This window comes from Anser brachyrhynchus (assembly GCF_964034855.1).
Source record: "Anser brachyrhynchus genome assembly, chromosome: 2".
NCBI lineage: Eukaryota > Metazoa > Chordata > Aves > Anseriformes > Anatidae > Anser > Anser brachyrhynchus.
In genome coordinates this window covers 159,852,172-159,869,777 of record NC_137695.1, presented here as the reverse complement: position 1 = coordinate 159,869,777, position 17,606 = coordinate 159,852,172, and the positions used below count along the sequence as shown (strand labels likewise).

The 17,606-nt window shown below is 46.8% G+C and overlaps 1 protein-coding gene across 1 annotated transcript; it reads left to right on the top strand.

The window, feature by feature from the left end:
- Positions 1 to 1,494: 1,494 nt before the first annotated feature.
- On the top strand, positions 1,495 to 9,789 carry LOC308190570 (lymphocyte antigen 6E-like). Its single transcript, XM_080582136.1, has 3 exons — positions 1,495 to 4,091; positions 8,581 to 8,700; positions 9,512 to 9,789. The coding sequence occupies exons 1-3, from the start codon at positions 4,040 to 4,042 to the stop codon at positions 9,721 to 9,723; spliced, it is 384 nt and encodes a 127-aa protein (XP_080438262.1). The 5' UTR covers positions 1,495 to 4,039; the 3' UTR covers positions 9,724 to 9,789.
- Positions 9,790 to 17,606: the final 7,817 nt, after the last annotated feature.

Below are 17,606 nucleotides of genomic sequence, written 5' to 3'. Positions count from 1 at the left end.
GGGAGAACCGTGGGGATGTGCCAAGAGCAGAGGAGCAAGGCTCACAACTCCCAGGTCTTTGTAACAGGTTTGTAAAGGAAATGTTGTCTCACAGCCTCCTCTTACTCCAATTTACTCCAATGCCTTCTTTCCCACCCTTCCTCCCCTCCATGTCCAGTGCCTGGCTATGCAGACCCTGGCTGTTTTCTTTCATAGCCTTCCTCATCATCTTCTTTGTCCAGTCTTGGCCTGGGTTTTGCTTCCAACCTCTATTTTCTTGTTATAGCCTCATCTCTTTTTTTATTTATCCTCAGTGCAACTGAAAGGTTGGCCAAGGATATTCCACCTTTAGCCACGAGACTCTTCGTTGTCCCTATGGTTTATATTGTGCTGCCATCCTTCAGCTGAGCTGGCTCCAAACTTCTGTCCCATCTACCCCCTTCATCTTTCTTCCCATCCTGCCAAATTTAGAGATATTCATGTGGCACACACGTCTGAATATCTTGAACACAGGAGAGCTGTTCTGTGCCCTCAGATGACCATCCTCTGCCCCACTCCCAGACCAAACAGTGGTGAAGACCGAACTATTTGAAGTAGCCTCCAGTCTTTGCTGTCCACAGGCTTAGGATTTCTTAGTGACAGCGCTGGTTGGCACAGGCCAAGATCAAGCTGGGGCAGTACTGGTGACTGCAGGACAGGTCTTGTCCTCTTGAGATTGTGAATTCAAAGCTGCTCTTGGCATCCAGGTTTAAAACAAGGTCATGTCCTGGGCTACCTGGGCTTGGCAGGAGCCTCTGTTTTGGGATGGGAGGGAAGCTGGGACATGAAGGAAGAATGTGTGGGAAAAGGGGATGAACACATTTGTAAGAGCCTGCTTCTGCCATGCAGGGTTTCACGGTCTGCTTACGGCCATCACATGAAGGAGTTATGAACAGCACTGAGAAGCCAGGACGCTTGTCCTGAAGGGAGCAGCTCCATCTGTGGGCCGCAGCCTGCCTCCCTCGCACCTGGTTTCTCCCTGACCCCACAGGTTTTACATTCCCTCGTGCCCAGCAACACAACCCACCGAGATTGACCGACATCTCTGGTTACATAAAAGATTCCTTATCTGTCTTATCTGAATTGTCCTGAGGCACAGGAGGTCCTCAAACCATGAAAGCTTCCACAGGGAACCCTCCTCGGCAATAGGTGTTGTGTAAGAGGAGACTCCGCTCTGCCAGCCTCCCTGAGAAATCCTGATGTGACATCTGGCGTGCAGATACAGGTGCCTAATTCCAGGTCCCTCCACCCCAGTTTTCTTATTTGTTGGCTCCCATGGTTGCATACTCCTCCCATGAAAACATCAAGGTACCCTGCAGAGACATCTGGGGTGCCTGGAGGGCTCCTGGGAGGAAGAAGGGCATCTCACTCAGATAGTTGCGATTGCTCCTGGGAGGCAGCTGGCTCTCTCTACTGGGCTTATATAAGAGTTCGTTTTTTGGTGCTCTGAGTCACTGCGCCAGGACCTGAATCAGCCAAGGAGGCCTTGCCCTGCCTAAATTAGGCACCTGTGGGAGGTGATGTGACCTTGGTCCTTGTTTTCCCTAACTCAGGGCTTTATCACCACTGATAACGGAAGGTTCTATGCTGCCTTCTGCTCTCCTTGAATGCTTTGGCCCTGTTTTCCCTCACAATATCAACTTTCTTCCCTTTCTCTTTGCTTGTTTGTCCAGATCAGATCAACACCAGATCAACCCAGCGCACCAGTGACAAAGCAAGAGAGAAGATGGATTTGTAAGATCAGAACAAGGTCTTCAATGGGTCTAAAATGCTTCTGAAAGTCGTGGAAAGTGGCAAAACAACCCCTTTTCACAATTAGCTGTGGCTCTATTGTCATGTGGCCAACTCATGGCTCCATTTTGAGGTCCATTTTAGTTTTCCCAAATGGGTATCGATGAGATCACTCAACAGAGGTGACTCAGTCCCATAGTTATTTTGGTCCTCCTCAATCTTACTTCTTCCTTGGTGTCCCTGGTTGGCCTGCTCCAGACCTTCCTCCAGGCTGAGGTCTGTGATGATGGTCAGCAGGAGATGCCTCCCTAGTTTGGCTGCTTAATTATTGCCTCTGACTGCTTCGAGTTTCGTAATCTGTCCTCTTGAGAAAGAAAGAATCACTGCAACTTAGTCACTGGGCTGCAAATTAGCCCTCTCTAGATGCTATGAAGAGAGCATGCTCCAGCATTACAGTAGGCCTAGGTAATAACCAAGACTTTAATATCTTGAGGACAGCTCCCAGATAACTGTTTGACATAGAAGAGCTTGTTTCCTACTCAAATTTCTTAGATTCAGTACATGCTTGTTGGCAGTGCTTAGCCTCACTTGCTGACTAATAAGCTGGTGACTTGATGAACGGACTGAGCCAAAATCCTATTGCATGAAGGTTCATGTAGAAAGAAATGGGTGTTGGAAAGGTCAGCGTGACGGGGGATATGGCAATAACTGGATCAGTCTTTCAGTTACGGAGAAGGGGAGGCTGGAATACACAGTACAGAAGCCTATGGGGAAATTAATAGGACCAAAACAAAGGAAAAACAGTTGCTTTCTTTTACCCATATTGCAAAATATCAGCAGGAGGAGACACCCACTAATTAGGAAGAGCAACCTGTTTCTAACACATTTGGACAGTAAACCTAATTGACCTCAGCAAAGCAGAAGGTTCAATCTGATCATCACCAGCATGACCCCTGCTGACCTCACCAATCTCCCAAACCAAGAGCAGGGATGTCTGTTTTGACATCAGCCTTGAATAATTCTGGAATTCACAACCTGATGATGTCATTCCTGGAGCAGTTCTAGGAAGGCCTGAAAAGTGTCAGAAACTCATGAGGATAAGGAAATCATCCAGTGTTTAAGTGAATCATATTAGATAAAAAGGAAACAACCCCTTGTGCTGCAAAGACCAAGCAAATACCCTGATGGCTGCTCCTAGTGAACTGCCTGCTACATTATTATGTAATTGTCAGAAAAAGGTGGTTTTGGCAACATTTTCATTTGTGTGTTCTGCTACCTTCTGTGCAGGACTAATCTCACCTTCGAGGAACATTGAGATGGCAGCACGAGCTCTTACAAGACGCAGCTCCTATTAGGGTTTATTTCCCACAATGTCAGAAACAGATCTTAAGAAATTCAGAGGAGGGCAACACAGAGGAATAGAGGGAGACGGACTGATTTAAGAGGAGAGATTGAAAAAGATATTGTGAGAGATGGCTTTTTCAAAGTAGACTGGCAATTCCAGGATGCCAATTTGTGGTATTATAAGCAGAGGTCTGATTTCCAGAAACTGCTGGGTGCGGAGAAAAGCAGACCCTCTAAAAGATCCCCAAAATAGAAGCAAAACATCATTAAATAAAACATTTATGGGATTTTGAAAGGTATTCGAGAAGTACAACCAAGAGAGGAATGAGCACAGGGATTAACTGCAGGTAGCAGAAAAATGATAAAGATATGAAGACCAACATGAAAATTTGAGGAAAAATTTCTGTGTAAATAACCATTAGCTAATTTCATTTAGTGTAAAATTGACGTTATTGGAGCTAAATCAGTGTAGGCCAGTTGAGAATCTGGCCTTCTGGTTCTGCGAAATAATTAAGGAAAGCGGTATGAGCCCTGGTGCATCACGCACAGACTATCTAAGTGGATTACAAAAACGCACTGCGAGGACTATTTCCCCGTGCCTGCAGGCTCCGCTATTTCATCAGAGCAACTCCTGCTTCCGTTGAGAAGAAAGATAGGAGGAAGTGAAGGAAGACAGAAGAGAGGAGAGCTCCTCATTTCCCTCATTTCCCATTACTCATAAGACTGGAAGAGCAATAAACGAGGTGCTAAAGGGACTTTTCCCCAAGGTGCTATCCTGTTCCATGGGCTCCAGCATGGAGAACTCCCACATGCACATTACACACCCTTGGGTTGATTTCATGTCCACCCGCGGGACATCTGGAACCTGTAAAACTGCTGCTGTTCCAAAGGTATATAACCTGCCCTCCAAACACCTTCCTAGTCTGGCTGAGAGTGTCTGGTGGAGATGAAGACTGCTCTTGTCACCTTGCTGGCTGCTGTCCTGTGCGTGGAGCAAGGTGAGCCTCTAATACTGTTGTTAATTAAAATAAGGCTTATAGAGAGGATGGCGTAAACTTTCCATGTGGCAGGAATTGTGGGGGCCATCACCAGCTTTGCAATATTGCAATGCTGCAGCCACGCGGCTGCCAGCTTCCATCTATACCTTGATTAACAATGAGCTCTCTATTTGCTGCAAGAATAAGATCCTGATAAAGTTAGTTCTTCCACCCAGCAGGTGGTACAAAGTGATAAAGCTCTAACTGTGTTGTACCTGGTGCTGTTATATACATGCAGTGGTCTGTGGGATCTTTCCCGATGATGTAAGTTGAAAGCACCAGAAGTCATAATAAGACATACTTTTTACCCATATCGGTTTTACATATTTTACAGACTTCTCCTCACAGCTGCTTCTTTCATTGTTCTGAGCCATGTGGCATGTTGTGTGTCTTGCTCCCTAGGAAACACAACACTGAGAATTTTTATAGGTGAAATGGGAGTCAGAGGTGAAAGAACTTTTGTATGCATATGTCATGTTAATGGCATCCTCCTTCCGAAGCAAAGTCTGAGTTATTCTAGATGTTTGTCCTCCTTCTGGGACTGATACACGTGTATTGCTACATGCCACTTGCACGATCAGTTTGGCAGTATCTCCCCCACACCTGATGGTTTCCCAGAAACCATGATACATATCTAGCAGGGGTTGAGAAAGACATTTAATTAACTCTTGCTCTCTGATGTATCAACCTCTTACTCCCAAGTTTTTTTGGACAGATGGCACTGCAGCATGCTTGGAAGATCACAAGTTTTGGTCAGTTTTGGGGTGGGGAAAGGGGTATGTAACTGTAAAAACAAGAGTGCTATCCTGATTGGTATCACACAAAATGGAGACAGGAGAGTAATTATGAGGGGCAACATCCTCAGTATTACCTAGGATGATGTGGAAGGCTAACAGAGACCCAGGACACATTTCATGGTGGTGTACCTTATTGCTCTAGTGAGCTGATGACATTTTATATTGGCATTACCTTGCAAATGGACATTAGGACAGCCTTTTGTACAGCAGCTTTCTGTAGCCCAGTCTTGATCAGAGACAGCTAGTTGTTCTAATTCAAGTCTTTCACATTCGAGATAAAAAGATCACAACTTTCTGGACTGGTGCAGAGACAAAGGCAGTGTTGGACAGAACTATTTGATTATCCTCTTGTATCTGGGGCTCCATTCCATTTCTGTGCCAACTTTTGATCAAAACTCTTGATGTCACAGCCCACCAAGAGGGTCTGTTGTCATTTGCTTCTATGAACTCACTGGTATAGAAATATGTCCAAAAGAAATATTAAAATGTCACAATCCTTTTCCCTGGTCCAATGCTGGACCAGATCAGGTAGACTTTTGTGTGATGTGGCCTTGAAAATTTCCAACAAAGAAGATTGAACAGCCTGGAAAGGCTCAGACACTTTTCCCTTTAGAGAGTTAATCTAAATAGCTAACACCCCTTTCTTTTTGTACAGTTCTCCTGTGTTTTCAACATAGGCTGTGAAGAACAGTTTACGACCTTCTTTGCAGTTTCTTTTTGCGTGCTTGACGAAGGTCACTGTGTCTTTCCTCAGCATTATCTCACTTTGACTAAACAAATGAAATGCTTCCAACCTTTTCTACAAGGTTGTCTTTTCAAGATCTCTGACCACTTCTCCCTCTCCTCTGGTCCCTCTCCAAGTGCTTCGCATATTTTTGAAGTGTCGCGTACAGATTAGGACATCGGTGTTTCAGACGAGGTCTTGCCAGAGTGGAAAGGGCACTTTGCATATCTTGCACATGACGTTGCTGCCTGTGTTCCCTTGAGTGACATTTGTTTTCATTGCTGTAGTGTGACACTGTTGGCTCCCGCTGTTTACATTGCAGTTCTTAATTGTACCCTAACCTGTTGTTCCTCATCCTGTGTTATGTGGCCAGTTTTATTTTAGTGCAATGTATTTCTCTTTTTTGAACCGCACCCTTTCTTTATTTATTTACCGTTTTGTCACATCCATGTGCCAAAATCACCTAGAACTCTCCTTACAGTACTTTTTCAGCTAATTTCTCCTTGGCATCATCATTCTAGTCGGTCGGGGGAGGTGATTGTCCCGCTGTACTCTGCGCTGCTCCGGCCTCACCTCAAGTACTGTGTGCAGTTCTGGGCACCACAGTACAAGGACATTAAACTGTTGGATAGTGTCCAGAGGAGGGCGACGAAGATCATTAAGGGCCTAGAGGGGAAGACCTATGAGGAGTGGCTGAGGTCACTTGGCCTGTTCATCCTGGAGAAGAGGAGGCTGAGGGGGGACCTCATCACAGTCTACAACTTCCTCGCGAAGGGGAGTGGAGAGGCAGGAGACCTATTCACTGTAAACACCAGTGATAGGACCCGCGGGAATGGTGTTAAGCTGAGGCGGGGGAAGTTTAGGCTGGACATCAGGAAGAAGTTCTTCACCGAGAGGGTGGTCGCACACTGGAACAGGCTCCCCAGGGACGTAGTCACTGCACCGAGCCTGTCTGAATTTAAAAAGCGATTGGACTGTGCACTTAGTCACATGGTCTAAACTTTGGGCAGATCTGTGCAGTGCCAAGAGTTGGACTAGATGATCCTTATGGGTCCCTTCCAACTCGGCATATTCTATGATTCTATAATTCTGTGATTCTATGATCTAAAAATATGAGGCAATCCCTCTATTGCTTCCCTAGTGCTACTAGTGATGATAATGTGTGGTACTGAGCCCACAGCAGAGCTCATGGAGAGCCTTATGAGCTGCTCTGTTCAGATTGCTTTGACCAGTAACCATTGTGAACTGGGCTGTGAGTGTGTTTTAATGTCTGCATTTGCCCCCTTTCTGTTGCGTTTTCACTGGATTGTGTCTCCTGAGCTTGGTCATAAACACACCATAAAAGAATGTGCCAACAATTTTGGTAAAACATTATTACATTTCTACCCAATATTTATGCTATTCTAGCATGTTTTACCCTGGATATGAAGATTCAGCTTGTTTAATGATGAAGAAAAAAAAAAAAAAAGCTACACAATTTTGTAGCTCTCTCAGCATAAACCCTTCCCTTCCCTTCCCTTCCCTTCCCTTCCCTTCCCTTCCCTTCCCTTCCCTTCCCTTCCCTTCCCTTCCCTTCCCTTCCCTTCCCTTCCCTTCCCTTCCCTTCCCTTCCCTTCCCTTCCCTTCCCTTCCCTTCCCTTCCCTTCCCTTCCCTTCCCTTCCCTTCCCTTCCCTTCCCTTCCCTTCCCTTCCCTTCCCTTCCCTTCCCTTCCCTTCCCTTCCCTTCCCTTCCCTTCCCTTCCCTTCCCTTCCCTTCCCTTCCCTTCCCTTCCCTTCCCTTCCCTTCCCTTCCCTTCCCTTCCCTTCCCTTCCCTTCCCTTCCCTTCCCTTCCCTTCCCTTCCCTTCCCTTCCCTTCCCTTCCCTTCCCTTCCTTCAGACTTCTCATTTAATGTCCTCTCTGACCTACGTTGCCCTTCCACTTTCTTGCAGCCAACTTCTTTTCAGGCAAAACTGCACTCACAGGAGTGTTGCTTTCTGCCCTTTCTGTACTGACAGTCTCCCCAGACTTACCAGGAACTTGGCAAGCATTCTGCGTTGATTCCCTTTCCAGAAATAACTGTGGTTTTAAAGAAACTAATCCTCTCTCCTACACATTCCTGTTTCTGCTCTTCTTCCTTTGTATCATCACTTTCCAGAGGCTCTCCAGAGATCCATCCCACCACCTTCTGCATCTCAGGGCAAGGATGAACACCCTTGAAAGACAGGACAGCTCATCATTGCCTGCCCTTTCAGGCATCTTCTGTATCTGTATTCCAGACGTGTGAAGTATACCACCAAATCTGCATTTACCACTTAAACGCCACTTTTGGTTAAGACTTCCCATTTATTCTTCACCTTACAGCAGCATGCAGAAGTTCAGCAGAGCATCTGACTAGTCTGCCCAGACTTCCTAGGACTGAGGTTAGGCCAGCTCAGCTAATGGTGTTGGACCTCACGAAAAGATCTGTGACTGTACTCACTCTCCCAGCCAGATAAAAGAGAAGCAAGATGCTTTTCCCACTTCCTGCATTGCCCACCTCCTCAAAATGCTCTGGGCCTCAGTCATCCTCATGTTCTCCTTGGTGAGCCTTGTGTACACCTTGCGCAGGAGAAGCGACTGAGTAATTCACGTGGCAGAGCTTACAGGACAGAGAAGCTATTGCTCAGCAATAATCTCCATCATAAAAGATGCCAAATCCTTGAATTCCACTCACATCTACTGCTGCCAGAGATTGCAAACAGATCGATAACACATTGCAGTCTGAGGCGTATGAGACAGAGAGGGATTTAACATTGCTGCCACTGGTCAGGGGATAAAGTAAGTCACTGGTCATTCACACACAAGCATTCATCAGGCTATAACGAAGAAAATGTAGATATTTGGTTTGCAGGTATTGTAGTTCCTAAACCATGAAATTTTCTTTCTTTTTTTTTTTTTTGTCCCTCCAGCTTATCCGTTTATGTGCTATGTGTGCCAAGAGCAGGAGTCCAACAAGAACTGTTTGACCATTTCCATGTGTGCAAAGGAAGACAAATATTGTGTGACTATCCGTGACAACGTCGGAACAAGTAAGTTTCTGAACAATGCTTTTGTTTGGGCTGTAGAACAGGAGTCCCAGGAATTCACGTACGCAAAAAATTACCCCAGTCACCAACTGTTAGGAGACAATGACCCTGTTGCTCCTTATTGCAATCACTGCAGCATCACTAAATACTTGATAATATTACCAGGAGTTGGGGCAATGCTGATGCTATGTATAGCAACACCAGGGAGTGAACTCCAGCCCAGGGCTGCATACTGCTTCACGGTTTTCTCCCCCAGTTTTGCTGTGACCTCTCCAGCTAGCTCTTGCCATGGCAATATTCACTCCCAGGGTTGGTTTTCAAAAGTGTTTGGACAAAACTGCTCCATGGCTGACTCCCTCTGCCATGCACAATCCTTCAGGTTGGCCCTTGAGGTTCATGGTGAAGGTTGAGGTGAAGGTCAAGGTGAGGTTGAAGGTGCACCTTCAAGCACCTCCATGTGTTCTCATAAAATACATCCACAAGGTTCTCCGCTGCAGGAAAACCATCCTGGTGGGCAGCGATCCAGCCTGAACATTGCTTTGGGCAGCCTGAACTGAAAGCCACCCACGCAAGCTAATTTCACCTGGGAGAGATGTACCATGGAGCCCCGAGAGGACCAGCATCATGTTGCAGCAGTGTGGACATAGCCAGACTGCTGCCAGTCCAGAACAGAGGACATATTTGCCTTGGGCACTGGTCCATGGCTCTTTTTTATTCACCACTGCAGATTTAGAACATCTTACAGTTAGAAATGTGAGAACAACGATTCTTACATTTGACTTTCTTTCCTTTTCCCCCATCTTTTCTTTCTTAGAGCCCAACAAGCCTAAGTATGTCATCTCTAAGATGTGCTCCCCAACGTGTCCAGCAGCAAGTCAGCAACAAAACCAAGCCTCTCAAAGGGTTTCTTGCTGTGAGAAGCCATTATGCAATGTGAATGGAGTCAGCAGCAAGCGAAGCAGCTACGGAGTGATGTCCCTGGGTGTCCTGGCCGGTATCACTTACATCTTTGTATGTGGACTGTGATGGGTTAGGAAAAGCTCCCCAGGATGGCCTTGTTGTCTGAAATAAAAGTGTGTAGCTCTGGGATAATTACTTCTCTCAAGAGTCGTGCTTTGCAGACAAGCTTCCCTTGGGATTTTTGAGAGTCTAAATAAGGTAGGTACTGAACTCTCATTGATTTCCTAAGCTTACTTGAATCTTAAGTGTCCCCAGACATTCAAGTCACCCAAGGAAACACATAAAAGACAGCCCTTTTGACATGTTCAGGCTTCACATCGTTACTGCTCTGAAGAGGTCCTTGAAGACATATTTTTGTCACTTCGAGTTTCTGAGCACCGCATGGAATAACAATCCACCCTGCCTGAAACACGGGTAATTGCTTGATAGTTAGGCCAGCACTGAGGGGGTGTTCAGCGTCTTCTTCTGGTCACAGTAGGTTGGTTATCTCATGTTGGTCAAGCAGCTCATAAACAAATACAGAGGGGTAAAATGTATTTCCGGCAGTGTTTTGGACATTCCTCCAGCCTCAGTGGGCAACGATTTCTGGCTCCCCTGGCTCTTTGCTCTTGTAAGCATATCACTTTTTGAAATGAGCATTCTTCGTCTCCCAACTCTGACTCATCAGCAGAGTTTGGGGAAAAGGCAGAAAGGAACAAATGTGACTGAGAGAGGAAACAACGTCTGGTAGCGGGGAGACGGAGGGAGGAGGGAAGGAGGGTGGCATGGACGGGGTCCATCTGGAAAAGGAGATGTCCCCATATCTATTTCCCTCTTTTTTTGCAGGGCCAAACCAACTTGAGAGCTGTTGCCAAACCCCAGTCATGTAGAGATCATGCGATGGTTTCTACAAAACCATGGTCCTGGCACAGAAACGATTGATTGTGCTGGGCTTTGTTCGGTTTTGCACTCCAGGCTCTCTGCTCCCTCCTCTCCCAGCAAGAGCTGCAGCTGAGGGGAGACAGAAAAGCTCTGTAGAGGAGGCCTGGGGGTGTCTACAGAGAAGAAGAAGGGCAGGCAGCCAAAGACTATCATAAACAGCCCAGAGCTTCCTGGTCATAGCCCCTGCTGCTTCTCTGGAAAAAAAAAATAAAATAAAAAGGAGAAGAGTTGGCAGTGTCACTAGCTCAGCTGTGTTCTAGGGGAAACTAGAACTCATCCAAACAATTCAAGGCCTTTGTTTTGTGGTTAGTGGGTTTTGTTGTTGTTTTTTGTTTCTTTTCTTTTTTCTTTTTCTTTTTTTCTTTTTTTTTTTTTCTTTTTGGATGAGATGTATCTGGTAGCTAAAGGAGACCTTTGGTTTGTCTAAAGCATTGTCTTGAAAGTCTGCTCTGTTTTGGTTGCACATTTTTGGAAGGATGCACGTTTCTGAGATGTTTTATGCTGTCAGGTTTATGAAGCAACTGGTTTCCCATGATGATCAGCCAAAGGTGCCCCATCAACCTCTGGTGTTTGTACTGTGAACTCTGGAGCCTGGTGCCTGGCTCATGCTGTAGATATTTAGAAAAATGAAGCAAATGAAGGAGTTGACACCAAGTCCTGGGCAGGGACAAGAAACCACCAGCACCCATTGATCTGAGCATACTGGTGAGCCCAGCCCAGGGATGAAAAACAGATGTCGAGCGGGCCAAACAAAATTTGCTGTTAAGTTTCTTTTGGAGAAGTCAACCACAAAACGGAAGGAAAGCTAAGAGGGAGTGTTGTGGTTTAACCCGGCTGGCAGCTAAACACCACACAGCCGTTCGCTCACCCTCCCCCCTCTCTCTCTGGGATGGGGGAGAGAAACGGGAAAGTGAAGCCTGTGAGTTGAGATAAAGACGGTTTATTAAGACAGGAATATAATAATAACAACAATAATAATAGTGATAATGATAATAGTATTAATAATAATAATAATGTGTAAGAAACAAGTGATGCACAATGCAATTGCTCACCACCCGCTGACCGATGCCCAGCCTATCCCCGAGCAGCCGGCCCCCCACCCCGGCCAGCCACCCCTATATATTGTTTAGCATGACGCCAGATGGTATGGAATACCCCTTTGGCCCGTTTGGGTCAGCTGTCCTGGGTCTGTCCCCTCCCAGCTCCTGCTGCACCCCCAGCCTGCTCGCTGGCAGGACAGAGCGAGAAGCCGAAAAGTCCTTGGCCTGGTGTAAACACTGCTCTGCAACAACTAAAACATCAGCATGTTATCAGCGCTCTTCTCATCCTAATCCAAAACATAGCACCCTACCAGCTACTATGAGGAAAAATTAACTCTGTCCTAACTGGAACCAGGACAGGGAGAAATGGGAACGGAAAGACTTTTAAATGGAGAGGAAGGAGGAGATGCCCAGCTGCTAAGGGAAGGGGCTGGCAACAGTGGTATGGGCTGTGGTAGCCACAATGCATCCCAATGCCACAAACACACGCATCGATAAAACCCCAAGCAGAGGGAAGTCACTTCTTCCCATAGGCCCTGCAGTACATTGGGTGCTTGCAAAAAACTCCAGGAAAGTTGGGCTTGGGGCCAGAGCCATTACTGCCTTTACCGCCAGGCGAGTTGGCACAGGAAAAGGGAAGCAGACGGAGCAATTTATACCTCAACCAGTTTCACTGCACGTGAAAAATCAAAGAGCTCGTGGGTGAGGTCAGCTGGCAGAGAGGGAAGAGTCAAGGGCTGAGCAGTCCCCTGGGGCTGGTGGCGTGCAGGGCACCAGGATGGGCAGGAGGGAGAGCAAACCTCAGCCAGGTATCTGCCACAGCAGCAGTGCTGCAGGGTCTGGAGGGCAAGGTGGTCTTCTCAAAGCCCAGCAGCTGCTAGTGAGGACTCTCCTTTGTGGTCTTCCACTTCTGTGCTGGGATCCCTGACAATCGGACACTCTTTAGAGGAACTGCTTGGTTTTGCTTACAGGGACTTTCTCCTGCCAGCAGATTTCTGCATTTATCACTACGTGTCCCCTTTCAGGCGCCGGTTGCCTTCCCCTCCTCTTCGCCACACCTGCTTCAGTGCTTCCTGCTGACAGCACCCAAATGGATGTTACCTCCAACAGAATAAAAGGGTCAGAGGAGTTACAAGGTCTCTGTGTCTATAAATTTAGAGGGAACCCTTTTCTTTCCTGAAATTTCCGGATGCCAGAGCACCTGATCATACCAGGATTATGCTGATTGAACCTCCGCAGGTGCAATGCCTTCAGGTTTTCCCTGTGTTTAAAGGATTTACCAATTGCTCTACCAGACACACCAGCACCCATCCAGCTCCCAGACTGAAAGCCCACGGCTGTGAATGAGGAGCCAAAGTCAAAACCAGTGAGCACATGGGTAGGATTTATGAAGGGACTTTGTTAAAGCTGATGCTCTGAGTGGGAAATCACTGAAACTCTTTCAGAGAAACAAAGAGGGAAGGGGGGCACTTAGAAGCTGTCCTTCTTGGTTCTTGGTTGGGGGTGAGCAACGGGGGATGTTGTCTGGCTAAGGACACAGCTCCTCTACACGCTGCTACCTGTTTCTCCTGGGCTGGAGGAAGGTGCAGGTAGAAGACAAGGGCTCCCACGAGCCAGGAGTTCACGCACAAACTGACAAATCCCCTCTTCTTCCAAGGTCACATTTACCTTTTCAGATGGAGCTGCAGCTCGAGGTAATCGCCAGGATCGCACTGGTGGCAATCTCCAGGACTAGCTGCGCTTGCTGGGAGCAGACATCTAGACAATGCTTCGAGGTGCTCCTTTAGCACAGGATCTGCTCTGCAACCCCAGCAACTTTGAGTTCCACACCCAGAGTCGGGAGATGTTTTCTCTTGCAGCCTGCAGTACGTGCGCGGCGCAGGGAAGGCAGGTGGAGACACCAACCACATCTAACACGGAGACGTTTTGCTGCTGCTCGTGTTCCTAAGATCAACACAGCTGAGCTAGCGAACACATCAAAACCTAGAACATTAAAAGGAAGCAGGCCACAGGTCTAAGCAAAGGAAAGGTGGCTTTTCCAGTATGAATATGCACAGCAGTAAGGGATATTAGCCAGGCTAAGTGGCGACCAGGCGCAGAGGCAGTGGGAAAATTAATCTTTGGCATCACAGCAACCGAACCCAGCCTGTTTCACCTGTTCCTGTGTCTTCACAATGGGGAACTCCAGGGATTTCAGAAGATTGGATACTGCCAAACGCAGCACCCATTGTCATAAAGGGGATGGGGGAGACTCTGGGCAAATACAGAGCAGTCAGCCCAGGCCCCAGTCTTGGGAAAAAAAAAATCTGAAATAAATCATCAAACCATTTGTAATGCTGCAGGGGCTATCAGGGAGATGGGAATGAACAGCAAGAGCCTTGTGACAGATGGGTGTTATTCCCACCTGTGGCAAGGTGGCAAAATCTGTAGTTAGGGCAAAAAAAAAAAAAAAGTCTGTAGTTAGGGCAAAAGTGGTACCTGTCACATACCTCAGCATTAATAAAGCTTTTGGCACTATATCACATGGCAGCAAACTAAGAAAATGCAGTCTAGCTAAAATCACAAGCAAATAACTGTCAATGGCTTTGCTGTCAAAGCAGAAGGAGCTATTAAACAGGGTTCTCTGCAGCTTGCCATGGCTCTAGTATGATGGTTTTAATTACCTGATTGAATGATGGATTAGAGAATAAGTTGACCGAGCTTGCAGGCGACAAACTGGTAAAATCTGCAAGTTGGAGAATTCTGGGTCACTCTGGTAAATGTAAGCGACTGTCTGAGAAAGAGGATGCAGTTTGCTTAGGACAAGCACAAAGCTCTGCAGTTAGTGCAGACCCGTTATCTGCGCAAATATAGGACAAGGAAGTATCCCTTGCAGCAATTTGGCAAAAAAAAAAGAAGTAACAATGGGTGCTATAAGAGATCAAAGGTTTAACAAATGTCAAACTGGGGGGGAGGAACTGGGACAGAAAAAGAAAAAGGCCCTGTTGGAACTCTGCAGTCTATTGAAAAGTTGTATACTTCAAACTGGGAAGCATAAACTGGAGTGTGATGAGACTAGATCCTTCCACTTGGACTGCTGCCTTCTCCCCACTTTCGCTTTAGGATTGGTTCACATGGCCACAAAAGGACCTTTTAGATAGGATCACAAAAGTTCTTCCCATCCAAGGGGTGGTGAAGAACTGGAGTTAATTGTTGGGAGAACTGCCTCCAGCATCAGCAGCTTGAGTATCATTACCCAGGTGCCTCAAAGCATGATGGAAAATATTGTCCTCAGCATCTCATTAGTGGGGAGATGGGGATAGAGAATGAACTGGGGATAGAGAATGAACTCATTTGCCTTTCCTGGCCCCCTCCATCTCCCTTCTATCATTCCCATGGAGACGTTGAGTGTGCTGGCCACCTTTTCTTCATTAGAGCATAATTGTGCTGTTCAGGCTTGACTTTCATACACCAACGCCTAACACCAAACATGACACAAAGATGCTCTTCCACTGATATCATGTAGGAACCTCACTCCAAAAGGTGTTCAACCCCCAGAACACCTCCAGGCTTCCCAGGATCTCAGGCAGCAGTACAAGCTCTAGACGTGCTGAGCCAACGAGTGGAGAGAGCTCTGCACAATGTGAATGACGTAGGGTTTTCTCCTTATTTCATCCAAGCAAACCCCTAAACGCCATGCAAAGCACCCTCATCATGCATGATGGGGTTCATCATGTGTGGCTGGGGGATCAGTCCTGGAGCAGCAGGGCCAGGAAGCAGGCACTGGCTCTGTGCCTGATGCTCACAACAGCTCATCTGGGACCTGCCCCTGGCTCCAGGGCCTACTCCAGCACCAGATGTAATCAGCAGTTAGATAAACCTGCAGACTCTGCTCCCGGGAACAAGAAACTCCTTGCTGTCGTCTACAGGAAATTAGTGTAATAAAACTCAGTGCAACATCTTCCGTGAGAGAAAAAGAAATAATTATCATACAAAATCTCTAAGAAAGTTGATTTTTCCCTCTCGCACTTATTCTTAGAGATTTAAGTTGATCACTTTCTCACAAGCACCAGCACGTGTGCGCCTGGGTGATCTGGCCAGTGTTACCTCTATGTCACACTTAGACAAGAGATGACAGCTATGAAGTGCTCATCATGCCTCTGAGGTTCTTGGCAGAGCACAACAAACTGATTTTGGATTTGACTTTGTTGGCCTTTAGAGGGGAGGATGCTATTTGGGCTCACTTTCCCTTTTATTTTGCCTCTTTTAGGCAAAAATCTTGAATTTCCCAGTTCATTTATTTTCTTTATCTGAATGTTTTATTGCTCACACCCTGTTCTCCATTCTTTTATGTAAGGTCAGTTCCTTGGTCTTCTTCATTTGAATGAAATCAGACTCTGAACGCCTACAGCAGAAAACACATGCCTTTCCGCTTAACCCTTGCACTGCCATTTCTTCTAGGCGCTTTCACACACATGGACACATCATATCCATTTGTATTTCATCCGTACCAAACTTAGGATTTCTACTGCAAAACTCCACGAGTCCAGCACCTTGTCTACAGCTTCAGTGTGGTTCACGTGGCCTCCCTGGAGCCTGGCAGATTACTTGCTTAAAAAGGCATATTTTTGGTGGATGGGATGGGAAGGGTCTGGAATGCCCCTTCCCTCCCCAAAACAACCAGGCATTTTAGGTCTTGGCTTGGAGAGAGGAGGCCCCCCTGCACAGAAACCTTTGCAGGGGGCTGCAGAACCACATTGATGGGTCAAAAGAAGCCAGGAATGGAAACAAGGCTACACAACATGGGTCCAAATTTCATCTAGGAGATGGAGATAGGACTGGAGATGGGTATATCTGCTACATAGGTCCAAGGGCCACCCAGCAGATAGGACTGGAGACAAGGCCATAACTCAAGCCCAGTGGTCATCTAGAAGATGAGGAGTTAAAATACTGATGGCAAAACTCCAAGGTCCGTTCAGGACATGGCTGGAGAAATACACCCCTACCACATAGTCCAGGCAAGGACAAAAGGCTCAGGCTTGGGCAAGGGAGTCAGTTTATAATGCTGGAGGGCATAATTCTCGAGCAACCTTTCTTTGGAAGCAGTCCGGTCACTCCAGACAGGGACGTATCCTCCAGCAGACTCCCAGCAAACTGGAGAAATCACAGCAGCAACCAGAGCTTAACTTTTTGCCTGAGTCCTGACCCTTTTGTTAAGCTTCACGGTTCTTTTCCTGTCAAAAGCCTAAAATAAACAAGCAAGACAGGGGGTGAGTCATGAAGATTCAAATTAGTAAGAGTGACTTCTCGGATACCGATTCAGCATGCAGCAGCCAGTGGATCACCTTCACCTTAACAGCTCTGGGAAAGAAGGAAAATACAAAATATTGATATCAACCAGAAACAAAAGTTCATAAATCTGACAGCCTGACTGTGACTGCAGGTTGTGCTTGGAGTGAGCAGATGAAGGTCCTATTCTAGCAGATACTGCAGCCCAAAGATCTACCTGATTATACACACACTTTTTCAGCAACCTCAGAAGCTGACAGCTGTCTCAGGTGTGTCCCCATGGGCTGCAGGAAAGAGTGGCAAGGTGACAAGGACAACAAAGGTGTTGAGGTGTCAAGGTGATAGAGGACAGTGAGCTCTTTTGGCACTACAGACAGCAAGAAGACCCAGAGAAACTCCAATGGAAAAAACAAAAAAAAAAAAAACAAAACAAAACAAAAAACTTGTGTGTCTGGAGTTCCCTTGGATAAATGTGCCTGAAGATCTGCTGGGCAGCTCTGTTCTGGAGCAGCCAACAGGGGTTTCAGGAGAAGAAACATCGAGGGGTGGGATGACGGGGTTGGGATATGAAATCAGCCCAATCAGGCAGAGCTGGATGGTGTGAGCGGGAGCCCTGGGGACAGTGCCTCACGGCTCCAGCACAATCTGCTGTGGCAGCACCTAGAGCAGAGAGGGCCTTTATGCCGTGACTGCCTCGCAGCAGACTGCTCCGGGCAAAGA